Source organism: Pongo pygmaeus, chromosome 1 (assembly GCF_028885625.2).
Source record: "Pongo pygmaeus isolate AG05252 chromosome 1, NHGRI_mPonPyg2-v2.0_pri, whole genome shotgun sequence".
NCBI lineage: Eukaryota > Metazoa > Chordata > Mammalia > Primates > Hominidae > Pongo > Pongo pygmaeus.
In genome coordinates this window covers 185,763,020-185,789,427 of record NC_072373.2, presented here as the reverse complement: position 1 = coordinate 185,789,427, position 26,408 = coordinate 185,763,020, and the positions used below count along the sequence as shown (strand labels likewise).

At 48.3% G+C, this 26,408-nt stretch overlaps 1 protein-coding gene and 1 non-coding gene across 5 annotated transcripts in view; one reads left to right on the top strand and one right to left on the bottom strand.

Annotated features, from left to right (window-relative positions):
• The window catches only part of ARMH1 (armadillo like helical domain containing 1), a 52,454-nt gene that overhangs the window by 25,310 nt on the left and 736 nt on the right, over window positions 1-26,408 (top strand). For 3 of the 4 annotated variants that reach the window (XR_010126476.1, XM_054490700.1, XM_054490693.2), the window contains exons 5-9: window positions 2,354-2,550; window positions 5,526-5,610; window positions 25,668-25,938; window positions 26,092-26,221; window positions 26,315-26,392. Coding sequence is in view for 3 of the 4 variants with exons in the window: in XM_054490700.1 (XP_054346675.1) it covers window positions 2,354-2,550; window positions 5,526-5,610; window positions 25,668-25,938; window positions 26,092-26,221; window positions 26,315-26,392 (761 nt within the window). In the remaining variant the exon portion in view is untranslated. The remainder of the gene's footprint in view (window positions 1-2,353; window positions 2,551-5,525; window positions 5,611-25,667; window positions 25,939-26,091; window positions 26,222-26,314; window positions 26,393-26,408) is intronic. The other variant, XM_054490715.1, reaches the window with a different exon arrangement.
• On the bottom strand, window positions 23,391-23,507 carry LOC129022905 (U5 spliceosomal RNA). Its single transcript, XR_008496594.1, has one exon. It is a non-coding gene; the product is annotated as a U5 spliceosomal RNA (small nuclear RNA).

The window sequence follows — 26,408 nt, the reverse complement described above, 5'->3', positions numbered from 1 at the left end:
GGCCAAGGCGGGAAGATCACCTGAGGTCGGGAGTTTGAGACCAGCCTGACCAACATGGAGAAACCCCATCTCTACTAAAAATACAAAAAAAAATTAGCCTGGTGCAGTGGTGGGGGCCTGTAATCCCAGCTACTTGGGAGGCTGAGGCAGGAGAATCGCTTGAATACAGGAGGCGGAGGTTGTGGTGAGTTGAGATCGTGCCATTGCACTCCAGCCTGGGCAACAAAAGTGAAACTCCTTCTCAAAAAAAAAAAAAGAAAGAAAGAAATTGAATGAATTATGAATAACTCAAGAAATAAAATTGAAGGCCAGACACAGTGGTTCACACCTGTAATCCCAGCACTTTGGGAGGCCGAGGCGGGTGGATCACCTGAGGTCAGGAATTTGAGACCAGCCTGGACAGCAAGGCAAAACCCCCTCTCTACTAAAAATACAAAAATTAGGCCAGGCGCAGTGGCTCATGCCTGTAATCCCAGCACTTAGGGAGGCAGAGGCAGTCGGATCACGAGGTCGGGAGTTCAAGACCATCCTGGCTAACACGGTGAAACCCCGTCTCTACTAAAAATACAAAAAAAAAATTCAAACGCGTGGTGGCACGCACCTGTAATGGCAGCTACTCGGGAGGCTGAGGCGGGAGAATCGCTTGAACCCGGGAGGTGGACATTGCAGTGAGCCGAGATCACGCCATTGCACTGCAGCTTGGGCTACAGAGCAAGACTCCGTCTCAAAAAAAAAAAAAAAAAAGAAATAAAATAAATTTGAAATAAAATTATTGAATACCTACTGTGTGCTAGGTATATGCCAGGTGCTAGGGATACAAAAATGAATACAATATAGTCCCTGTCCTCAGAGAGTTTAGAGTCTGGTGAGAAAAGTAAATAATATAGTTTTTTTTTTCTTTTTTGAGACAGTCTCACTCTATCGCCCAGGCTGGAGTGCGGTGGCGCAATATCGGCTCACTGCAACCTCTGCCTCCTAGGTTCAAGCAATTCTCATGCCTTAGCCTCCCAAGTAGCTGGAACTACAGGCACGTGCCACCATGCCTGGCTAATTTTTGTTATTTTTAGTAGAGACGGGGTTTCGCCATGTTAGCCATGGCTGGTCTCAAACTCATGAGCTCAAGCGATCCACCCACCTCAGCCTCCCAAAGTGCTGGAATTTCAGGCATAAGCTACCACACCCTCAATAATTTTAATATAATCTATGAAGTGAGGCATGTAAAAGAGATACCATCCCCCACATCTCCCTTTTTCTTTTTCTTTTTTTCTTTTTTTTTTTTTTTTGAGTTGGAATCTCGTTCTGTAGCCCAGGCTGGAGTGTAGTGGCACAGTCTTGGCTCACTACAACCTCCACCTCCCGGGTTCAAGCGATTCTCCTGCCTCAGCCGCCCCAGTAACTGGGACTACAGGCGCATGCCACCAGACCCAGCTAATTTTTGTATTTTTAATACAGACAGGGTTTCACCATGTTGGCCAGGCTGGTCTCGAACTCCTGAATTCAAGCCATCCACCTTCCTCGGCCTCCCATAGTGCTGGGATTACGGGCATGAGCCACCACGCCCGACGAACATCTCCCTTTTTCAAAGCACTTCCCACCCTGCATTCTCATCAAGGTTCTCCTGCCTGTCTACCCCATGGCGTCTCGAAGCCTCAGTGTCTTCATCCATAAAGTGGGAGTAACACCTTCCTCTTGGTATGGTTTCTGGGATTAAGTGAGTCAGTATTTGTAAAACCGTTTTGCAAACTGCTGAGTGCTATACAAGTGTTATCATGGCCGGGCGCGGTGGCTCACGCCTGTAATCCCAACACTTTGGGAGGCCAAGGTGGGCGGATCATGAGGTCAGGAGATCGAGACCATCCTGGCTAACACTGTGAAACCCTGTCTCTATTAAAAATACAAAAATTAGCCAGGCCTGGTGGCACACGCCTGTAGTCCCAGCTACTTGGGAGGCTGAGGCAGGAGAATTGCTTGAACCCGGGAGGCAGAGGTTGCAGTGAGCCGAGATTGCACCACTGTACTCCAGCCTGGGCAACAGAGAGAGACTCCACCTCAAAAAAAAAAAAAGTGTTATCATATAGCAATAAAAAAATGCATGTTTTATTTGTAAATTGTGCAGAGCCATTTTAAACTTTAAAACAGATTTTGACATGCCTATGCTGAAACAAAATCCTCCAGCCACATAACTCTAAGGTAAACAAGACAGTGATGCAACATCAGAACCAGGCCTCAATTTTGCTTTGGTTGAACAGGCTTGGTTGAAGAGCTCTTAATCCTATTCATATTATGTAATCTTGAGTGGGGATTATTTTCATAAATCCCTTCCAATTTAGCATTTCCTCTCTTCTTTGCTCAGGTGTACGATCCATAGCAGAATTTTTGGCAAAGTCTAAGTCAGAAGAGACCCAGGAGGAAGTGCAGGTTCTGTTGGATTCTTTGGTCCACGGCAATCCCAAGTACCAAAATCAAGTGTATAAAGGTCTAATAGCTTTGCTGCCCTGCGAGTCCCCAAAAGCCCAGCAGCTGTCCCTGCAGACTCTCAGGACTGCCCAGGTGAGCCAAGGCTGCATGCTCCTGTGGTTCTGATTCAGATGCAATAATCTTACAATTACCTTCCGCAGTTGCACTCCACACAGGCATGAGAAACGGAGCTCAGCCTCCCACTGCATGTCTGTTGTTCAATCAGCGTTACTTCCAGAAGGCCAAGGTAGGGCAGAGAGTTCATGCCTCCCAGCAGAGTGATTTGTCCTGTTTACTTAAGGATCAGAAAGATGTTGGCAGACTTAAAAGTGGTTGAGACAAGCAACAAGGATGATGAAAGGGCTGTAGAAAAGATTAAAGGAGTCGATTTGATAGGGAAAGAATAACGGTGCATTTGTAGACAGCATGTAAGTGAAGAGGCCAGATCTCCAGTGCTGGGGAAGCCTTTTTTTTTCTTGTTGGCTTTTGCCCTTCTCTCAGACGTACCCTCAGATGCAAGTGAAAACCGAATTTGGGTCATGGTGAACATATGAAGACATCGTGCCTAGTAAAGAGGGGATAGAGGCTTAAAAAGTGGCTTTAAGATGAACCATCAGGCCGAGTGCAGTGGCTTAGGCCTGTAATCCCAGCACTTTGGGAGACTGCAGCGGGCGGATCGCTTGAGGTCAGGAGTTTGAGATCAGCCTGGCCAACATGATGAAACCCCGTCTCTACTAAAAATACAAAAATTGGCTGGGCGTGGTGGTGCACACCTGTAATCTCAGCTACTTGGGAGGCTGAGTTCAGAGGATCTCTTAGCCTGAGAGGCAGAGGTTACAGTGAGCCAAGATCATGCCACTGTACTCCCTGGTCAAAAAAGTGAGACTCGCCTTAAAAAAAAAAAAAAAAAAGGCAAATTCAAAAATAATAACTGGCTGTGGTGGCATGTGCCTATAGTCCCAGCTGCTTGGGAGGCTGTGGTGGGAGGATCGCTTGAGCCCAGGAGTTCGAGGCTGCAATGAGCTATGATGGCACCACTGCACTCCAGCCTGAGTGATAGAGTGAGACCCTGTCTCTAAAACAATTTTAAAAACAGATCAGATTATCATTATTATCTTATTTCCACAGTTCCCAGTTATTAAGTGCCTCATACATGCCAGCCACTGTGTTAGGGGCTTATCTACACTCTGTCTCTTAGTCTTCACTATAGCTGATGGAGGCAGATACTATTCTCCCTTTTTCAAAGATGGTGGAACTGAGCTCAGGAAAGTGTGTTAAGTGACTTATCCAAGGCCACATGCTAAGTAAAAGGTGTTTACCAAGCGAGAATTTAAATCCACCCTCTCCTAAGTCCTTATTCTTTCCACATACCACTCTGCCTCTTTGAAAAAGGGCAATGACAGGGCTGGGTGCAGTGGCTTACACCTGTAATCCCAGCACTTTGGGAGGCCGAGGCGGGCAGATTATGAATTCAGGAGTTCGAGATCAGCCTGGCCAGCATGGTGAAACCCTGTCTCTACTAAAAATACAAAAATTAGCTGGGCGTGGTGGTGTGTGCCTATAATCCCAGCTACTCGGGAGGCTGAGGCAGGAAAATTGCTTGAACCCAGGAGGCGGAGGTTGCAGTGAGCCAAGATTACACCACTGCACTCCAGCCTGGAGACAGAGCAAGACTCCATCTCAAAAAAAAAAAAAAGAAAGAAAGAAAAGAAAAAGGGCAATGACAGTGACAGAAGAAAAATAGGGTTGGAAAATCAAGGGAAAAGAGTTTCTGTAAGGAGGACATGATCAGCTGAGTCCGATGCAACAAAGGCATATTCAGTAAGGGTAGAATAGAAAGACAACCCCAGCAGGAAAAGTTGTGGTGAGTTAGGAGACTGTCTATGGCAGGAAAAATTAAATCGCAGCAGCCTGTCAAAGGATGAATAGGGGATGAAGAAGTGGCTTCTCTTGGGAAGCTTAGATGTAAAGGGAAAAAAGAGCAATAGCAAAGGAGAAGACAGAGTTGAAGGACGATGTTGTTAAATATGGATGAGCTTGAGGATGTTTAATGCTAAAAGAAAAGAACCAATGCATGGGTAAAGTTTGAGGAGAGAGGAAAAAAGGGACTGTCTGATGGGATGAGGTTCCTGAGGAAGAGAAGATTTTAGGATCTTGGATGAGTTCCATTCTCCTTGCCCTGTGTCCTCTCTCCCCCAATCAGAGTAGCCGGCCTTGTTCCTGCACCTCTAGCAGGTAGCCTCATTTAATGCCTCCTGAGCTAGAGAGTTCAGTGGCAGCCTCAGCCTAGGCCCAGTGACTCACCACTGCCCTCCCTCCCTCTCCCCCATTCACCCAGGCACCTGGCTGTTTGGAAGTCTGCGTTTCCTTTCTAACAGGTAGACAAGATCTAAAGACTAACCACCTTGGGCAGGCATAGTGGCTCACGCCTGTAATCCCAGCACTTTGGGAGGCTGAAACAGGTGGATCACTTGAGGTCAAGAGTTCGAGACCAGCCTGGTCAACATGGTGAAACCCCGTCTCTACTAAAAAAAAAAAAAAAAAAAAAAAAAAAATTAGCTGGGCGTGGTGGCAGGCACCTGTAATCCCAGCCACTCAGAGGCTGAAGCAGAAGAATCGTTTGAGCCCAGGAGGCAGAGGTTGCAGTAAGCCGAGATCGCGCCACTGCACTCCAGCCTGCGTGACAGAGTGGGAATCCATCTTTTTTTTTTTTTTTTTTTTTTTTTTTTTTTGAGACGGCTCTGTCGCCCGGGCTGGAGTGCAGTGGTGCAATCTTGGCTCACTGCAAGCTCTGCCTCCCGGGTTCATGCCATTCTCCTGCCTCAGCCTCCAGAGTAGCTGGAACTACAGGCACCCGCCACCACGCCCGGCTAATTTTTTGCATTTTTAGTAGAGACAGGCTTTCACTTTGTTAGCCAGGATGGTCTCGATCTCCTGACCTCGTGATCCGCCCACCTCGGCCTCCCAAAGTGCTGGGATTACAGGCGTGAGCCACCGCACCCAGCCGGGAATCCATCTTTAAAAAAAAAAAAAGACTAACCACCTTGTCCTGTTGTCTGTCTGGTCAGCCAATCATTGGGACCACACACCCCAGCATCGTGGACTGCGTGCTGAAGGTGCTGGGCACGATGCACCTGGAAGTCCAGTATGAAGGTAGGGAGGCTACTCCAGATTGCAGAAGGGGGCACTGAGAGCCAGGCATATCAGCTCTCAAAAGCTTTCTCTTAGTCACAAAGAGCCTTGATGTTGAGTGTCTGGGACAGCCTTGGCAGATGGGAGACGCTGGTTCAGAAAATGTCAGTCACACCTATGCCTTGCGTCAGCCACAGGGTGCCTAGGGTGCCTGAACGGTTACGAGAATCTGCCTGGGTCCACAGCTGGCTCTGGCTCCGTCTTATGTGATGCTTCCTGGCTAAACAGAAATTACCCTGAGGAATGTCCTTCTTCTAAGAAACTAAACTGAATAGTCATAGTATTAATTTGGTTGGTTGTTTTTGCTGGGTTTTTTTTCTTTTTTTGAGGCAGGGTCTTGCTTTGCTGCTCAGGCTGGAGTGCAGTGGTACCATCATAGCTCACTGTGGCCTCAAACTCCTGGGCTCAAGAGATTCTCCCTCCTCAACCTCCCAAGTAGCTAGGACCACAGGTGTGCACTAGTACATCCATCTAACTTTTTAATTTTTTGCAGAAACAAGGTCTCACTATGTTGCCCAGGCTGGTCTTGAACTCCAGGCCTCAAGCGATCCTCTCAACTCAGCCTCCCAAAGTGCTGGGATTACAGGCATGAGCCACCACACCCGGCCAGGAGTTTTTATTTATTGAGTACTTTTTTTTTTTTTTGAGACGGAGTCTCGCTCTGTCACCCAGGCTGGAATGCAGTGGCGCAATCTCAGCTCACTGCAAGCTCCGCCTCCCGGGTTCACGCCATTCTCCTGCCTCAGCCTCCGGAGTAGCTGGGACTACAGGCGCCTGTCACCACGCCCGGCTAATTTTTTGTATTTTTTAGTGGAGATGGGGTTTCACCACGTTAGCCAGGATGGTCTCGATCTCCTGACCTCATGATCCACCTGCCTCGGCCTCCCAAAGTGCTGGGATTACAGGCATGAGCCATCGCACCCGGTCTATTTATTGAGAACTTCTGTGTGCCAGCCACTTTCCATACATCACCTCATTTACTTCTCAAAATAACTATAAGAGGCCAGACATGGTGACTCACGCCTGTAATTCCACCATTTTGGGAGGCCGAGGCAGGCGGATCACCTGAGGCCAGGAGTTTGAGACCAGCCCGGCCAACACAGCAAAACCCCGTCTCTACTAAGAATACAAAAAAATTAGCCAGGGGTGGTGGCCTGTGCCCGTAATCCCAGCTACTTGAGTGGCTGAGGCATGAAAATCTCTTGAACCCAGGAGGCAGAGGTTGCACTGAGCTGAGATCTCGCCACTGCACTCCAGCCTGGGTGACAGAGCCAGATTCTGTCTCAAAAAAAAACAACAAAACAACAGCAATAACAACAAAATAACCATAAGAGTACAAAGCCTGGTACATATTAGGTATTCAAATGTTTCCATGAATGAATGGTAAAGATACGTATTTTTATGTTTTTCAAGATACAACAATAAAGCACAGAGAGATTAAGTATGCTTCCCAAGGTTACGCAGCTATTGGATTCTAGCCGGATCTGCCTGACTCTAAAGTTTATGCTTTTAACATATAGCGCATGGCAGATATTTAAACTATATAATTTCCTTCCCTTTCCCTATAGTGGTTCAGAGGAAGGAGATTCTATTTTCAACAGGAGGAGATTAAGGAAGGGTTCACCGAGATGGTGGTGTTTGAACTGAACCGTGGAGAATAGGGAGGATTTGGGAAGGTCGAAAGGGGGAGAGGAGGTCGTTCTGGAAAGGGGAATGGTAGAAAGGAAGGCAGACAGGGAAGTACAAGGTGTGTCCTGGAAATAATGGGTAGGTCATTTAGAGAAGGGATGGTAAAGGTCTATGTCTAGGAAAGGTAGGCTAGGATGGAGGGGCACCTTGAATGCCACGTAGGTAGGTGGCAGTCTCTCCAGTATGCAGCATGGAGCCACTGAAAAGTGAGCTGTGCACAGGTGAGGGCCGAGGGAGTGCAGTGCCTCTGAAGATGGCCTGGGTGGTGCTATGCCAGGCGGGCCAGAGCCACAGGGAGCCACTTGAGGCTGGAGGCCAATTAGGAGGCATTTGGGGTGGTTCAAATGACAAAATAAGAATGCGCTGGCCCAGCTGGGTACATAGCCCCAGGAAGAGAGCATGGACAGCACAGGGGACTGCCTGGTGAGGAGAATGAAGCAGCGTATGGATGTCGGAGTGGGCGGGGCCCAGGAGACTGGGACAGACAGGCCCAGTAAGCAGGAATGGTCTGGGCATTAGTATAGGGATAGGGACTCCTGTGTCCAGGATGACAGGCTGAGCCCCAGGTTTAGGAAGCCTGGGGAGGAGAGCATAAGGAGCAGCCAGGCACTGAGGTTCAGGTGCACAAGTGAGATCCTGGGGAAGATCAACAAAGCTCTGGAGGCCACTTCCAACCTAGGTTATTTTTGAGCAGCAGTGCTTAAACTGAATGTCAGGCATATTATTCCTTCAGCAACATTGTCGGTTTGTATTTTTTGACCCCTGCAAGCTCTGTGTGTATATGTGGGCCTTGTATGTTGAGAAATAATGCTATGCTAAAATCTGTTAGCAGCTGGAGCAGAGTGTCCTGGCTGGAGAGGAGTTGCCAGTGAAGGGGTAGAGTGGTACAGGGACCTAAGTAACAGTCAGACCCTGCACCAGAGGGTTGTCACTGGCATTGGAGCAAGGGGATGACCTGGTAGTAGAATCATGTTAGGAAGCTTAATCAAACAATCCCAAAGACTAGATTGGGTAGCACTGACACCTTCCTCTCCCCACCTCACCTCTGTGTGGCAAACTTGCCCACTCCTCCTCATCCATCCATCGCTTCTCAGCTTAAGCATTGACTCTCTAAGCCCTTCCCTGACACTGCCTTCAACCCCTACCCAAATGTCAGCCCTTCTTCCTTTGAACCACCCCTGCCCCCTCCTCCCCTCCTTTAACCCCCCTCCATCAGAGCTCTGTTCTCTAAAATGGTACCTTCCCCTTACATAGACTGTGTGCAATTTCAGCTCACCCGTCATGGCTTTTATCCTTATATCCTCAGCACAGTCCCCAGCATGTTAGGTCCTCATTGTATGTTTGCTGAGTGAGTGAGTGAGCGAGTGAGTACTGCACATATGCACTGTGTTAGTGATTACTCGCCTCTATGCCTTTCTCCTCCAGACCTCTGAGCAACTCCAGGGAGGGACTGGGTCTGATTCATCTTTTTCCAACTCAGGACTTGGAACATAATGGGTGCTCAGTAGAAGTCTGTGAAAAAAAAATCTTATTTCTTTTTTGAGGCAGGGTTTCACCCTGTTGCCCAGGCTGGAGCACACTAGCACAGTCATGGCTCACTCCAGCCTCGACCTCCTAGGCTCAAGTCATCCTCCCACCTAAGCCTCCCAAGTAGCTGGGACTACAGGCACAGATCACCATGCCCAGTTAATTCTTTGTAGAGATGGGGTCTCCCTATGTTGCCCAGGCTGCCCTCAAACTCCTGGGCTCAAGTGATCCTCCTGCCTCCACATCCCAAAGTGCTGGGATCAAAAGCGCAAGCCACTGCACCCGACCAAAACAAAACCTCTTATGCTAATGAAGTCCTCCAGAGTTGTAACTGGCCACAGCTTCTTCCAATATCGGCCTAAGTTAGAGTCCTTCTGCATTTATTCAGTAACAACTAACAGTGTGGAAGAGGCAGTGGGAACGTGACTCTGTGACTGCATTTGGTTTGTTATAGGATCATGTGATAACAATGAAACTACGTGCCTCAAGGTAATTTCAGATATATCAGACTCATAACAGGTGCGCACAAAAAAAATGTCTGTTGAATGAATGTATTATTATTTTTTTAACCAGGCGCTTCAAAATAGTCTTCCTGTAACTCCAAATGTAGAGAATGCGTATGCAATGATTGCCCACTAGGGGGCACTGTTTCACATGGTCAGAGTAGACCGGAAGTTAAGGGAGAAAAGAAATTCGCACGCCTTCAGTTTCCACTGAAACTCCGCCTGAGGGAGGGAAGGAAAGTTCCGACGGGTCCTACATGTGGTCCTAAACAGTGGGTGACCGGAGAGGATTAGAGAGTAATTTCTTTGAGTTTGAGTATACCAAATTGCAAAACCAGAGTGAAGCCCTAGGTTGCTGGCAGCAGTCAGCATGGAGAAGCAGCCTGTGTCCAAGAGGAGCCTGCGTGACTGCGGGGAGAAGAGTTTAGTAGGTGACAGGGACTGATCTCAAAAGGGCAGGGTTGGTTTGTTTCTTTAAACAAATATTTACTGAATATCTGTGATGTGCCAAGAACTGTACCAGACACTGGGGTTTTGTGTTTGCTTGTTTGCATTGAGAAGGAGAAAACTGAATGTCTTGGAAGGAGAAGGGTCGGGGGTGCCCACTCCACTTCCATGTGGCATGTGTGTGGGGCAGAGTGGGAGGTTATTGGCATCCTTCCCTTAGAAAGCTACAGGGAAAGTGGCATCCTCAGGGCAGTGTCCACTGACAACAGGAGGCAGAGGGGTCTTAGTGGGCCTGGCGATTGTTTATCTTGCAGTGGGTGTCAGTGATGGAGGAAGCTGCTGGTGGCCTCACCTCCTTTTCTATGAAGAACGCCACCTTCCCCCACCAACCTGCCTGACCGGTGAGTCAGGTTAGCCACGTCCTCTGCTCTCCTTCCCATTATGAGAGTGTCCCTGGTTCCTATCACAGGCCCTCTCTTCTGCTTATTCTCTGAAGCACATTCCCTCAAAGACTTCCCTTCTGTAGCTCGCCTCTCCCTTTTTCTGTGCTGAACCATCTCCATTGACGTGCAAATATGCTCTCTATCTTCCATTTTTAAAAGAGCCCCTCTTTGGGAATTTATGGATTAAAAGAGACTTAAAAGATATGTACCAAAAAGGTAAAATTATAGCATTTAGGGATGTACACCCTTCCTTGACCCCAAGTTGCCCCCCAGCTATTCATTTCTTTACCATTTACTTCCTACTTGACCTCCCAGCTACTTTCGACCCAGTTGATCACTCCCTCACTTTCTTTTGTTGGCTTCTGTGATAGAAGTTTTCCTCCCACCATCTGGTTTTGCCTTAGTCTCCTTTGCTTGTTTCTCCTGTTTCTCTACCAGACTGTGAGGTCACCCTCTTCCTTCTCATCTCTGTATACTTTTTCCCCAAGTGGTTTCCCATGTGGATGTCTAACAGACATCTTAAATTTATGGCCAGAATTCTTGAGTTTCTTCCCAAAGCCTGTCGTTCTTGTTTTCCCTATCTCAGGCAGGCGCAGTGGCTCATGCCTTTAATCCCAGCACTTTGGGAGGCCAAGCGGGGGCGGATCACAAGGTCAGGAGATCGAGACCATCCTGGCTAACACGGTGAAACCCCATCTCTACTAAAAATACAAAAAATTAGCCGAGTGTAGTGGCATGCGCCTGTAGTCCCACCTACACGGGAGGCTGAGGCAGGAGAATAGCTTGAACCCAGGAGGCGGAGGTTGCAGTGAGCTGAAATCATGCCATTGCACTCCAGCCTGGCAATAGAGTGAGACTCCGTCTCAGAAAAAAAAAAAAAAAAAAAAATTATCTGAGCGTGGTGGTGCGCACCTGTAGTCCCAGCTACTCAGGGAGGCTGAGGCAGGAGAATTGCTTGACCCAGGAGGCGGAGGTTGCAGTGAGCCAAGATCATGCCACTGCACTCCAGCCTGGGTGACAGAGGGAGACTCCATCTCAAAAAAACAATTGCTGAAAATATGCTAACAAATATGTATAAAAAACAAGTCCATGGTAAAATGGAACTGTTTATGAATTTGGAAAATGGTCATTTGTAGGATACAATTTTTGTCTACTTGACCTAGAACCTGGAATTAACTTGACTTGCTAATAAAATGATCATTTCATATATTAACAGCGAAGTTGAAAGTATGGTTCATCAGCCCCGAAGTACAACAGTGGGGCTTGTAGCTGAGCGAACTACTGCACTAACACAGTGGAATCCTCTAGAGACGCTAGTGCAGGGAAACGGTGGCCCTAACTGACCAAACCAAACAGACATGGACAAGGCTTTGAATGCGTGACACCTCCTCCCCTGGCCCCCTGAAACCTGGAGAGACTGGTGGTGGCAAGAACCTCATTGTTAATTTCCTTCGGTTCTTGGCTGTGTAAAGTTACTTAGGTTCCTAATTCTAGGAAGTATGATTGATCTAGAAATTAATCACAGATTGACCGGGCACAGTGGCTCACACCTGTAATCCCAGCACTTTGGGAGGCTGAGGCAGGTGGATCACGAGGTCAGGAGATCAAGACCATCCTGGCTAACACGGTGAAACCCCGTCTCTACTAAAAATACAAAAAATTAGCCAGGCGTGGTGGCAGGCGCCTGTAGTCCCAGCTACTCGGGAGGCTGAGGCAAGAGAATGGTGTGAACCCAGGAGGTGGAGCGTGCAGTGAGCCGAGATCGCGCCACTGCACTCCAGCCTAGGCGACAGAGCAAGACTCCGTCTCAAAAAAAAAAAAAAAGAAAGAAATTAATCACAGATTTGGTTTACTTCTTCATAAAAGCACATTTTTTAACTGAGATGACATTCACATAACATAAAATTAACCATTTTAAAATGAACAATTCAGTGGCATTTAGTATACATTCACAGTGTTGTACAACCACCATCTCTATCTAGTTCCAAAACATTTTCATCCCCACAAAAGGAAACCCTGAACTCAGCGAGCAGCTATTCCCCTTCCACTCCCTTCAGTCCCTGGGAAGCCCCAATCTTCATTCTGTCTCTATGGATTTACCTATTCCATATATTTCACATAAATGGAATTATACAATACGTGACTTTTATGTCTGGCTTCTTTCACTTAGCATATTTTCAAGGTTCACCCACATTGTAACATGCATCAGTACTTCATTCCTTTTTGTGGCTGAATAATATTCCGTTGTATGTATCTACTACAATCTGCTTATCCATTCATTCATTATTAGACAGTTGGGCTATTTCCAGCTTTTGGCTCTTGTGAACCAGTGCTTCTATGAACATCCACATACATGTAATTGAGTACCTGTTTTCAGTTCTTTGGGGTATATACCTAGGAGTGGAATTGCTGGATCATATGGTAATTCTGTTTAACTCGTTGAGGAACCCACTAAACTGTTTTCCACAGTAGCTGTACCATTTTACATTCCCAGTAGCAGCAATATATGAGGATTCCAATTTCTCCACTTCCTCACCAACACTTGTTATTCTGGGGATGCTTTAATTATAGCCATCTTAGTGGATGCGAAGTGCATTTCCTAATGAATAAGGATGTTGAACATAGACGTGTTTCATAGACTTATTGGCCATTTGTATTTCTTCTTTGGAGAAATGTCTATTCAGGTCCTTTTTCCATTTTTAAAATTGGGTTGTTCGTCTTTTGGTTGTTGGGTTGTAAAAGTTTTTTATATATTCTAGTTTCTGTGCTCATCAAATATATGGTTTCTTCCATTCTGTAGGTTCTTTTCACCTTCTTGATAATGTCCTTTGTTGTTTTCATTTTCAATGATTTAAGTTTCTCATTTATTCATTTACTTATTCAAAAAGAATGGCACTGGGGTGGGCACTGAGAGTATAGTGACAAATGAAACAAGTCCTTGTTCTCACAGAGCTTTGTTACGACAGTAATACTAATGGTAATGTTAACTCATAACTACTACTAGTGACCAACAATGACTGTGTGCCCAGCATTGTTTTAAGCTCTTTTATCATCTCATCTATTCCTCAGAACAACTCTGTGAAGTAGGTACTATTTTCATCCCCAGTTTACAGATGAGGAAACTGAGGCACAAAGCAATTAAATAACCTGTCCACAGTCTCAAAATGATAAATGAGAAAGCTGTAGATCGAACCCAGGCAGTCTGCCTCCTGCGCCCATCCCCTCACCACCACACTATTCTTTCTTCAGTATTAGAACAAGACTTGCCTTGTTTTTACCAGCTTTGAGAAGTAGATAAAAACCCAAGGACACCCTTTCAATCCCAGCACTTTGGGAGGCCGAGGCGGGCAGATCACTTGAGGCCAAGAGTTTGAGACCTGGCTGGGTGCAGGGGCTCACACCTGTAATCCCAGAACTTTGGGAAGCCAAGGCAGGCGGATCATCTGAGGCTAGGAGTTCGAGACCAGCCTGGCCAACATGGTGAAATCCTCTGTCTCCTAAAAATACAAAAATTATCCGGACATGTGGCAGGAGCCTGTAATCCCCACTACTTGGGAGGCTGAGGCAGGAGAATCGCTTGAACCTGGGAGGCAGAGGTTGCAGTGAGCCGAGATCGTGCCACACCACTCCAGAGTGGGCAACAAGAGCGAAACTACATGAAACTCTGTCTCTACTAAAACTACAAAAATTAGCTGGGCATGGTGGCTCACACCTGTGGTCCCAGCTACAGGGAACCACAAAAAAAAAAAAAAGATAACATTATTAAGATTACAGTAAACCATATTTTTAAAATTATGTTCTCTTAGTTTCATACCCCTCACAGGGTTAAGCAAATACATCAGGATCTCTCTTTTTTTTTTTTTTTTTTTTTTTTTTGAGATGGAGTCTCGCTCCGTCGCCCAGGCTGGAGTGCGATTCTCCTGCCTCAGCCTCCCAAGAAGCTGGGATTACAGGCATATGCCACCACGCCCAGCTAATTTTTGTAATTTTAGTAGAGACAGGGTTTCACCATGTTGGTCAGGCTGGTCTCAAACTCCTAACCTCAGGTGATACACCCGCCTCAGCCTCCTAAAGTGCTAGGATTACAGGCGTGAGCCACCGCACCGCCTGGGTCTCATTTAAAAACTAGTATTTTTGCCTTACAGAACATTATGCCTTTGCTTTGCACTTTTTTTTTTTTTAAGACGGAGTCTCGCTCTGTCACCCAGGCTGGAGTGCAACGGCAAGAGCCACTGCACCGGGCCTTTTTTTTTTGAGACAGTCTTGCTTTGTCACCCAGGCTGAAGTGCAGTGGCATGATCTTGGCTCACTGCAACCTACACCTCCTGGATTCAAGCAATTTTCGTGCCTCAGCCTCCCAAGTAGCTGGGACCACAAGTATGCGGCACCATGCCTGGCTAATTTTCATATTTTTAGCAGGGATGGAGTTTCACCATGTTGGCCAGGCTGGTCTCCAACTCCTGGGCTCAAGCCATCCACCCGCCTCAGGCTCCCAAAGTGCTGGGATTACAGGCATGAGTCACTGTGCCCGGCCCTGCTTTGTACTTCTCAGCTGACACGGGCAGTAATTTTAGCCTTTCCTGCTGTATAAGAGGCCACCTGTCCTGTACAGCTTCATTGAACAGCAGTCAGAAGGCTCTGACACTGAGGGAGACTTTCACATAAAAACCTGCTATTTTTAAAAGATGCATTACTTCCCCAAAAGTATATGAGCACTTCAACTGTGACACTTTATTCAGCGTTTATAAAAGTCTATAAAACAGTCTTCCAGGGGATTTAAGTGAAAATCTTGGGGGGAATCTTATTTCTAACTTCCCCATTTGCCTGCCCCTCAAAACATCTGCATCCTGCCCTTGCCTTATACTGCGTCCTTTTTGAGGACACTGGTGCTTGACTCGGGTCTCAGGGATAGTTCAAAACATCAGTACACGGACTGGTTGGGCTGGGTGAAAGCAGATACCAGTGGAAGACACACCATAGTAATTCTTGATCCAGCAATAATAATACCACCATAGCACATACATTAGTTACTTTGTTGTCTGGCTTTAAAAACAAAAGGTGTGCGTAAAATATATTTGTATTGTTTTGACATTGAGCTTTGAACAGGATGTAGTTAAAGAGGTAGCAGGGGGCCAGGCGCGGTGGCTCACACCTGTAATCCCAGCACTTTGGGAGGCCGGCGGATCACGAGGTCAGGAGATCGAGAACATCCTGGCTAACACGGTGAAACCCTGTCTCTACTAAAAATACAAAAAAATTAGCCGGGCATGGTGGCAGGTGCCTGTAGTCCCAGCTACTTGGGAGGCTGAGGCAGGAGAATGGTGTGAACCCGGGAGGCGGAGCTTGCAGTGAGCCAAGATCACGCCACTGCACTCCAGCCCGGGCGACAGAGCGAGACTCCGTCTCAAAAAAAAAAAAAAAAAAAAAAGAGGGAGCAGGGGCCAGGCATGGTGGCTCACGCCTGTAATCTCAGCACTTTGGGAGGCCGAGGCGGGCGGATCACCTGAGGTCGGAAGTTCGAGACCACCCTGACCAACATGGAGAAACCCCGTCTCTACTAAAAATACAAAATTTGCCGGCTGTGGTGGTGCATGCCTGTAATCCCAGCTATTTGGGAGGCTGAGGCAGGAGAATCGCTTGAACCCGGGAGGCAGAGGTTACGGTGAGCCGAGATCGCACCATTGCACTCCAGCCTGGGCAACAAGAGTGAAACTCCGTCTCAAAAAAAAAAAAAAAAAAAAAGGTAGCAAGGTATACAGAAATCAGAGACAGAATTAATTACAGAATGTCAGGAAGATGCCTGACACTGGTCTCTTTCTTTTTTTTTTTTTTTTTTTGAGACAGGGCCTTGCTCTGTCACCTAGGCTGGAGTGCAGTGATACATGCACGGCTCACTGCAGCCTCAACCTCCTGGGCTCAAGTAAGTAGCTGGGACTACAGGCACATGCCACTATGCCTGGCTAATTTTTTTTTTATTTTTTGTAGAGATGGGATCTCACGATGTTGCTCAAGCTGATTTCACTGTCCTGGGCCTTTTTTCTTTTTTTTTTTTTGGAAACAGTTTTACTGTTTCCCAGGCTGGAGTTGAGTGGCTTGACAGCTCACTGCAGCCTCAAACTGTTGGGCTCAAGCGATCCTCCCGCCTCCGCCTCTTAAAGTGTCGGGATTGCAGGCATGAGCCACCACACCTGACTGGTCTGTTTCTTACAGCAGTGCAACATGCCAAACACGTTCATGCTAGTGCCTTGCTGGAAAAGGAAGCAAACCTCGGTAAGGAAGCGCACTTCTCATATGTGTCCAGTAGGTGGCAGTCTTGTCTGGACCTGCAGAGAAAGACCCGGAACCCCTGGTTTTGCAAGGCTCTGGGAGCAAAGAATTATAAAACATCAGTCCTGTTAGCACCCTGGAAATGGCTGCATGGAATATCCACAGTTCCCAGGTACAATGCCATTTCTATGGCTCCTTCTGCCAAAGGAATACTAAGCCTGCTGCTACAGCCCTGTCTCTTGTTCACTGTGGTTTCCTGGGCAAGTCATTTGTTCTTGGTTTCTTCATCTATTCAGTGAGATGATCAGACCAGTGATCACTGAGGTTTCCTCTGATGCTGATAGGCTGTGGATTCCAAAGTTCCTCTTTGGATTGGAGGAATGCATTTGTCTCCTGCACCACTAAAGTCTCCATGGAGTGTGAGTGGCTAGGACCTCACATCTGTTTTTTGTTTTTTTGAGATGGAGTCTCACTCTGTCGCCCAGGCTGGAGTACAGTGGCACAATCTCAGCTCAATGCAACCTCTGCCTCCCGGGTTCAAGCAATTTTCCTGCCTCAGCCTCCTGAGTAGCTGGAATTACAGGCGCGCACCATCACACCTGGCTAATTTTTGTGTTTTTAGTAAAGACAGGGTTTCACAGTGTTGGCCAGGCTGGTCTTGAACTCCTGGCCTCAAGTGATCTGCTCGCTTCAGCCTCCCAAAGCGCTGGGATTACAGGCATGAGCCACTGCACCCAGCCACATCTGTTTCATTTACTGCTGTTTCATCAGCACCAGCACTGCACCTAGCACGTGCTCAATCCCTGTTTGTCAAATGCATGAGCATGGGCCCCACAGAGCATCCCCTCAGCTTCATGGGGCCTGAACTCTCAAACATTCAAACCCTCCTGATGATACCTCCTCCTTGAATACTCTCATCCTCCTTCCCAAACCCATACTCTCCTGGCTTCCTCCTATGGCTCTAGAAACTGCCTTCTCGGCCTTTTATACATTCCCATTCCTCTACCAGTCCCCTAGGTGTCCATTTTTTTTTTCAGCATTCAACTCCAGGTCCTCTTCTCCTTCTCTGCTGTCTATGGCACCTAGTCCGCTCCCACAACTTTAATTACCACGACTTTATTTACCACCTACCACCTTGACGACAGAAACAATAGTCGCTAACCTTTATAGAGTGTTAACTCTATGCTGGGTACTGCCCTTGATCTTTACTCATTTACCCCTCACAACAAGCCAAGGAGGTGGGCACTATTATTTTCCCCATTTTATGGGTGGAAGACAGAGTAGTTGAGTGACCTCTCTACAGCTCTAGACCCGTGTGTCCATTTGCCTTCTGAACACCTCCCCTCAGATGTCACCAGTGGACTTCTGATATTCCAGTTCCAAAGGTTTTCTTCTCCAAGGTCCCAATCTCAGTGGAAAGTACCCAGCTGCCCAGGCTAGAAATATTGGTAATTGTCATGTCTTTTTGCTTCCCACCTTCAACCAACTTCTAACAAAACCAGTCAATTCTAACTCTTCAATATTCAGATCTGTTCCCTCTTCCCCATTCTGTCTCCACTGCTGTAATTCAGGTCTTCATACTGCTCACCTGCACTGGCCTCTACACCAATCTTCATCTCTCCAGTATGGCGCCCACACACAGTTCATTTTCCTAGTCCACCACCAGAGTGGAGGCAGTAGACTTAGTGGTGAAGAATATGGGCTTTGGAATCAGAACTATTCTTTTTTTTTTTTTTTTTTGAGACGGAGTCTCACTCTGTCACCCAGGCTGGAGTGCAGTGGCGCGATCTTGGCTCATTGCAACCTCTTCCGCACAGGTAAAAGATATTCTCCTGCCTCACCCTCCCAAGTAGCTGGGATTACAGGCACCTGCCACTGCGCGCAGCTAATTTTTGTAGTTTTAGTAGAGACGGGGTTTCACCATCTTGGCCAGGCTGGTCTTGAACTCCTGACCTCGTGATCCACCCACCTCGGCCTCCCAAAGTGCTGGGATTACAGGCGTGAGCCACCGCGCCCAGCCTGAAATCAGAACTATTCTTACTAGCTATCTGATCCTGGGCGAGCTACTCAACTTTTTTGAGCCTTCCTTTTCTCTGAAATAAAAGATGAGAAAAATGCCTGCTGTATCAGGTTGTTGGCACATGCATAGCCCTGCAGAAGCTGGGGCTGGCCTGCCTCCACAGGCTTAGCTCTGATGCATGACCCAGCATCCCTATTTCCCAGCCAGATCTCCCTTGCCTAGTCACAAATGTGACATGGCACTATCTAACATGGCACTTGCCACATTCTACATTCCAGCCCCTCCCTTCTCCCCATGGTTTTGCCAATTCACACATCACCGTCTCCAAGGATTCCTTCTCCTGATTCTCCATCCCCTATCATCTCCACTCCATCAACCAACCTGGCTTCTTTTGTGTTCACATGGCCCTCATAACACTGCCTCATAAATGCCAGTTTCCCTATTGGTATCCCCCACTCAGCTGTGATGTCCCTAAGGCCAGTGATTAGATCTTAGTCCTCTTCATAGCCCTAGCCCAGAGGCCTGGCACAGACAAGATGCTCCATGAGAATTTTGTTAAATAAATGAATGAATCAATGAATAAATCAGTGATTGCTCAGCTTTAGGACATTTGGGTTTTATCAGCACCACAGGCAAGATAGTCTTTTGTTGTCCTTTGCTTTCTGAAGGAATTGCTCTTCCTAGTAACTAGCACGATATATAAAGAGTTGTAACTGGCTGTGGTTCCTGTGAAGACATTTGGGCAGAGACCAGTACTTTCACTTTGGGTACAAACAGTGACAGCTGTGAATTTTAAAACCCAGTCAAAAACGATTCAGCGAATAAATCTTCATTTTTCTAAGTAGCTCCAAGTGTTACAAATACATAATTAGCAAAAGATTAAGCATTTAGTGTAAAGTGAATAGTCAGAACTAGACATTTGTCTCCTGGAGTATTTGGTTCTACATGGGCAGAAAATGCTATTTGTGGTCAGAAAATTTTCATAAAAATATCTTCACCCATTCATTTCTACCCTGAGTGTCCACCAAGTCATGTCTCGCTGCAGGAAGAGCTCTTGGGCACAGGCAGACATTTGCCCAGGATGTCCTGGCATTACCCGCTGCCAGCTTGTGCCTGGGAAGAGCCCAGCTACTAATGAGGGACGTGCTGCAGGTGACAAAGCCAAGTGTCATCAGATGCATGAGGGGCCAGACCACTTGGCTCCAAAAAAAAGAGCTGCACCAATTCAAGATGAGGGAAGAAACCAAACAGCAGAACAAGTGAGAAACACTTGGGGGTTTCAGGCAGCAGCCAGTGATGTCCAGTCTGCCATTTTGTCCAGATCAGAGAGTGTTTGGGGGAAGCCAGGGAAGCTCGAGTGCTTTGCCCCTTCCCGGGGCTGGTCCCTTTCCCTCCACAATGTTGCTGGGCCTTTGATTCCAAAATAGGACCACATCTGGGCAACCAGAGGCTGCAGAGGGTGGGCAGACGGGATTGTGAGGGCTACCCTGGAAGACCTGGAAGAAAGAGGCAGCCCAGCGGCAGTGGCTGGTTGGTCATAAGAAGCGTTTCTGGGCCGGGCATGGTGGCTCATGCTTGTAATCCCAGCACTTTGGGAGGCTGAGGTGGGCGGATCACCTGAAGTCGGGAGTTCGAGACCGGCCTGACCACCATGGAGAAACCCGTCTCTACTAAAAATACAAAAAATTAGCTGGCCATTGTGGTGCATGCCTGTAATCCCAGCTACTCGGGAGGCTGAGGTAGGAGAATCACTTGAACCTATGAGGCAGAGGTTGCAGTGAGCTAAGATCGCACCATAGCACTCCAGCCTGGGCAACAAGAGTGAAACTCCGTCTCAAAAAAAAAAAAAAAAGAAGAAGAAGAAGCATTTCTGAATGAAGCCACTCTTTCTGAATCAGGAAGGTCCTCAGAGGAAAGGGTCTGCCCCACAAGGTCTGTCCCCCAGAGGGTGAATAAGTACTGGAAGGGGTAGCACAAGATGTCTTTGAAGATCTTCCACCTCCAGGTGATTCTTTGATTCTGTGATTGGGAAAACCAGGATGAGACAAAACTAGCTTTGTATAGGGCATCAGGACCAGGCCCCCTCTAGTGTGCCTCAAGGCTCTGGTGCCTGAGGATGATGGGCAAGAGGCAGAGGAGAGCAGGATCTGGCACAAGGGCAATTTTGAGGAGGTAGGCTGGTTCTCTACTAGTAGCCTTTCCATGCCTTTCCTTAGATTGACACACCAGCCAAAACTCATTCTCTTCTTCCTGCCGAAGGGCACTGTGAGCCCTGGAGTGGAGAAGTCAGCTCCCCATCCGTCCGCCCGTGTTTTCAGCACCCAGGAGAGCTGAGCATGCAGCCTGCGGCACACAGGATGTGGCTGCTCCCTCTGTCTTCCCAGACCACTGTGCTGTTGGAAATCATCAATGACAGTTTTCTGACAAAGTTAGAAATCACCAGCACGTATTCCTTTTTAGGCAGCATATGTCTGTTTGGAGTTAAACAAGTAAAGTTTGCAGGAGCTGAAGCAGAGACCTGTTCTGTGTGCTCTGTAAATCCACGCAGTCCACTTCTCTGACCATCTCACCAGGTGCCCTGTGTCTCCCACTGTGAGAAGGACCACACTATTCCCCTTTCTGTTGTGCCTGGCTTGTATGATACGAGCATCCACAGAGTGGTGCCCAATTCTGGGCTGGCCAAGAAGTATAAGGTCCTGGCTTCAAAGCACTCTCAAAGTTGGCCATGGGGCCAGGTGCAGTGGCTCACGCCTGTAATCCCAACACTTTGGGAGGCCAAGGTGGGTGGATCACCTGAGGACAGGAGTTCGAGACCAGCCTGGCCAACATGGTGAAACCCCGTCTCTACTAAAAATACAAAAAAATTAGGCAGGCGTGGTGGCGGGCGCCTATAATCCCAGCTACTTGGGAGGCTGAGGCAGGAGAATCGCTTGAATCCATGAGGCAGAGGTTGCAGTAAGCCGAGATCGTGCCATTGCACTCCAGCCTGGGCAACAAGAGCAAAACTCCGTCTCAAGAAAAAAAAAAAAAGTTGGCCATGGGATGTACGGGGAGAGAGCTGCAGCAGTTCTGGCTCTCCAGCCTGTCCAAGATTCAAGCTAGGGAAGTTCTGTAGCTGTGTGAATGAGGACCACAGTGGCCACTGCAGAGCCTCCTCTGGGGTCATCCACCACCAGGCTGGTGGTTTCTAAGCGTGGTCCTAGGCTGCCATGACCCAAGCCTAGCCTGTTGGAATGCAGAATCCAATGAGGTCTTTTCAACAAGATCTATGGAGCATGCATTGTGTGCATGGAATGGTTTGAGGCTCTAGGTAAACAGAAGTGAGATGTGTCAGATGTGTTCACTGGAGTTCACACACTAGTGAGGAGACCATTTAGTGGATGGTACTAGAATTCTATAGCAAGAATTCTATACGGTGCTACGGGGTCAGAGACATAGGACATCTACTCCTGAGTGAAGAGTGAAGGCAGAGGAGAGCAGGCCAGGGGCAGCTTCCTGAAAGCTGATTTCTCAGCTGAGCCTAGAAGAATGAGTAGCAATAGCCAGATAAAGAAGACTTCTCAGGCCGGGCGCGGTGGCTCACACCTGTAATCCCAGCACTTTGGGAGGCCGAGGCGGGTGGATCACTTGAGGTCAGGAGTTCAAGACCAGCCTGGCCAACATAGTGAAACCCTGTCTCTACTAAAAAATACAAAAATTAGCCAGGCGTGGTGGTGCACACCTGTAATCCCAGCTACTCGGGAGGCTGAGGCAGGAGAATCCCTTGAACCCAGGAGATGGAGGCTGCAGTGAGCCGAGATCATACCACTGTACCCCAGCCTGGGTGACAGAGTGAAACTCCATCTCAAAACAAAACAAAACAAAAAGGGGAAAAGAAAGAGAAGGCACCGAGATTCTGCTCTCGGTGGGAAGTCTGATACCTCTAGCATACATACTTTAAGATAGGAAGGACCCTAGAAGACAGTACCCTCAAGGTCAAGGTGGGCCAAAAGTAAGCCGGCCCTCAGGTGGTCTTGTATGGATTATATAACTACCAGGTGGTCCAGAGAACCTCAAGTGTTGAATGTGGACAAAGGTAGTCCAGAATTGTTTGTGCCCCCAGGTACCTGATAAAAACAAAAGAAAACTATCTCTGGAAGAAAGTATCATCATCCTAACTCTTAAGTTTTTCCTACACTTAATTTTTCAAATATAAGACCAATCCAAAGTATAAGATAATCATGCACACAAAGTCGTCACTATAAATTGGAACTAGCACACTAGAAAGACTCACAAGACTTCAGCCAAATTATTAGATACAGACTGTCAAAAACTAGGTTTTCTTTTAAAAAAAAAAAAAAAAAAGAAGCTTATAAACATTTAGCTTCCTAAATGTTTACAAGAAGCTAAAAAAAATATGACAGTAGGCCAGGCACTACAAAAAGTACACAAAATTAACCAGGCTCATGAGGCTGAGGTGGGAGGATCGCTTGAGCATGGGAGATGGAGATGCAGTGAGCCACAACCACACCACTCCACTACAACCTGAGTGACAGATTGAGGCCCCATTTCAAAAAAAAAAAAAAAAAAAAAAAACCGAAAAAGGAAGACTCTGGGCCCAGTGGCCTGATAAGAGATAGAGATAGTGTCTTGCTGTTCAGCTAGCGACACATTCTTTCACCACAGTTTTAACTCTCCAAGCTCAAACAATCCTCCTGCCTTTAACCTACCTCAGCCCCACCAAGTAGCTAAGACTACTGCTGGTACTGGCCAACACACTAAGCTACCTTAGCCTCCCTAAAGCATGAAGACCAACAAACATAAACCACCACACCAACAAGTCTACCCTTATCCAACAGGATACTTAATCCTGCCTAAGCAGGACTTCAAAAAATTTGACTATAAACTCATAGTTGTTTCTCTCCACGGAAATCTTTAGTAAAAGGCGAAAGATTTATTCGTTATGAAGAAAAACCAGAGAATATATATTGTTCTTGTGCCTGGCTTCCCAGATATTGACTGGTCTCCCTATACTTAACGGTGCCTTTGGACCTGCAGACAGAAGCTTTTCTTCCACTGTAGAAAAGTGTCTTAAACATGTTCTCACTGGGTAAAATCTCCTGACAAAGAAAAAAACATTTAAATATTATTATTCAAACAGATAACCCTGGTAATAATTCTCGTATCTACATTGCATTCTGGGATGCAAATGAGCTGAGCTCAGGAACAAGAGTTCCCCTAAACCCTATCTCTCTTACCAGTAAACGGAGAGAGGCACTTGACTACTGAGCTGGGGAGAGCACATGGCCAAGTCCTGTCTTCCATGTAGCCACCACATGTGTTCAGAGTAGCAGTGCCGGGTGCACAGTGACTCACACCTGTAATCCCTGCATTTGAGGAGGCAGAAGTAGGAGGACCGCCTGAGCCCAGGAGTTCAAGACCAGCCTGGACAACAGAGTAAGACCTTGTCTCAGAAAAAAAATAAAATGCAGTGGCTCATGCCTGTAATCCCAGCACTTTGGGAGGCCGAGGCAGGTGGATCACCTGAGGTCAGGAGTTCAAGACCAGCCTTGCCAACATGGTGAAACCCCGTCTCTACTAAAAATACAAAAGTCAGCCAGGCGTGGTGACCGATACCTGTAATCTCAGCTTCCCGGGAGGCTGAGGCAGGAGTATCGCTTGAACCTGGGAGGCAGAGGTTGCAGTGAGCGATTGCACTCCAGCCTGAGTGATGACAGTGAAACTCCGTCTCAAAAAAAAAAAAAAAAAAAAAAAAAACTAGCATTTACCGGCTGGGCCCACTGGGCCCAGTGGCTCATGCCTGCAATCCCAGCACTTTGGGAGGCCGAGGCGGGTGGATCACGAGGTCAGGAGTTCAAGACCAGCCTGGCCAAGATGGTGAAACCCCCATCTCTACTAAAAATACAAAAAAACCCACAAAAATTAGCCGGGTGTGGTGGCGGGCGCCTGTAATCCCAGCCTACTCGGGAGGCTGAGGCAGGAGAATTGCTTGAACCCGGGAGGCGGAGGTTGCAGTGAGCCGAGATCGCACCACTGCACTCCAGCCTGGGCGACAGAGTGAGACTCTGTCTCAAAAAAAAAAAAAAAAAGGTGGCATTTACGCTGGTGTGCCATCGCCTTAGCATCTCCTGCTCCTCCTGCCCCCTCTAGCTCTGTGGTTCCTTTCTCTTCTTTACAAAAACATTCAATCCTTGCCGATTTTCTCTTGTGCTCCCACAGCCCAACCACTGACTCCTTCCACAGCACGTGTCACCATATCATCGCTGCCTATTTGTGCACACTTAAGGAGGGTTGGTCGAATGAGTGAATTCAGTCTGTATCCTCAACACCCAATGCCGCGCCTGGCACCATAGGCGTTCACATGCAGCCATGCCGAAAGACTGAGTGAATGCTGGACTGAATGAATGACTGCCTGTAAAATATCTACAGGAAAGCCCTGCAGGAAATGCCCTCCATAAATTCTAGTCCCCTTCTCCTTCCTAACCAAATCCTCCCCTCCTTCTACTTCCACCACTTCCTAGCTGTGTAACTTAGGCAAAGTGGTTTACCTCTCTGTGCCTAATTTCAGCAAAGGTAAAATGGGGAAGTGAACCTCATCTGGTTCTGGTGAGCTTCCACGGGTGCTGTATGGAAAGCCTGGCACCCTGCCTGGTGGAGAGGGTTCGATGATGGTTAGAAGGAGAGTTTCTCTAAACTGCCGCCTACCTTGCTTCCCCTTTCTCCTTTCCTGCCACAAGTCTCCCACCCACTTTCTCTGTCTCCCTCTCACCCCTTGTCTTTCTCCATCTTGTCGTCCTGTAAAGACCCAGCCCTTCCCTCCTCCATGAAACCTGGATTCCTCCAAGGCGAAGACCCACCTCTCTGGGGTCTCAGCCTCCAGCGCTGACATCCTAGGCCGCCTCGACAGGTGGGCTCACCATCCAACCCTTCCTCCTCCCCCTTTAGCCCCCTCCTCCTGCTCTTCAACTGAGGTTTGCCTTCCCAGCTCCCCCACGCCCTGCACAGTGCTGATCAGTAAAAGAGGAGGACAGTGACGAGTGGCGACTTGGTTCACTGGGTTCTTTGTTTCCTCGGTGGCGGAGGGGCCTGGGGCCTCTCTCCAGCACCTCTGCCCTTCCCCAGCCATCGAGTTGATCAAGGACCTGGTCGGTTACGATGTGCGCCAGGCGCTGCTCAAGGGCCTCGTGGAGCTGCTGATACCGTCGGTCAAGGAGAACTCCAAACTGCAGGCCAAGATCCTCAGTGGTAGGGACCTGCTCAAATGGGGCTGCCTGGGCCACGGGAGGGGGGTCTCTTGCCTCACGGCCGCCCCCTCCTCAGACCCCTCGGTTCTCCAGCTCACCCCCAGCCTGCCGATGTTTTTGCAGCAGGCCGCGGCCGCCAAGGCCATCGGGTAAGCGGGCAGGGGTTAGTGGGTAGCTGCAGCAAGCCTGGCTTGGCGCTGCCGGCGGGCCTCGGGAGCGCTCCAGACGCCGTGCGCCGGGTGGGCGGGGGTGTGCGCCGGGTGAGCCCCAGGGCATCGCCCGAGCCCGAACCCCCGGCCCAGGGTCCTGGCGCGCAACGACATGAGCATCGCCGAGGAGCTGCTGTACCTGCGCGTGGTGCGTGGCCTAATGGCCGCCATGGGCAACAAGGACCACAGCAACAGCCAGCGGCTGGCCAGTCTCACGCTGGAGGTGCGCGCGGCGGCCGGCTAGGGGGCGGGAAGGGCGGCGGCACCCGCAGCCCCGTCGCCCCTGCAGTCACGCCGCCCCGCCCGCGCGGCGCAGTACTTCGTGCAGATGTTCCCCTTGGTGGCAGAGCACGTGCGCAAGTGCATGGGGGAGGAACTCTACCAGCTCTTCCTGGTAAGTGCGCCCTTCC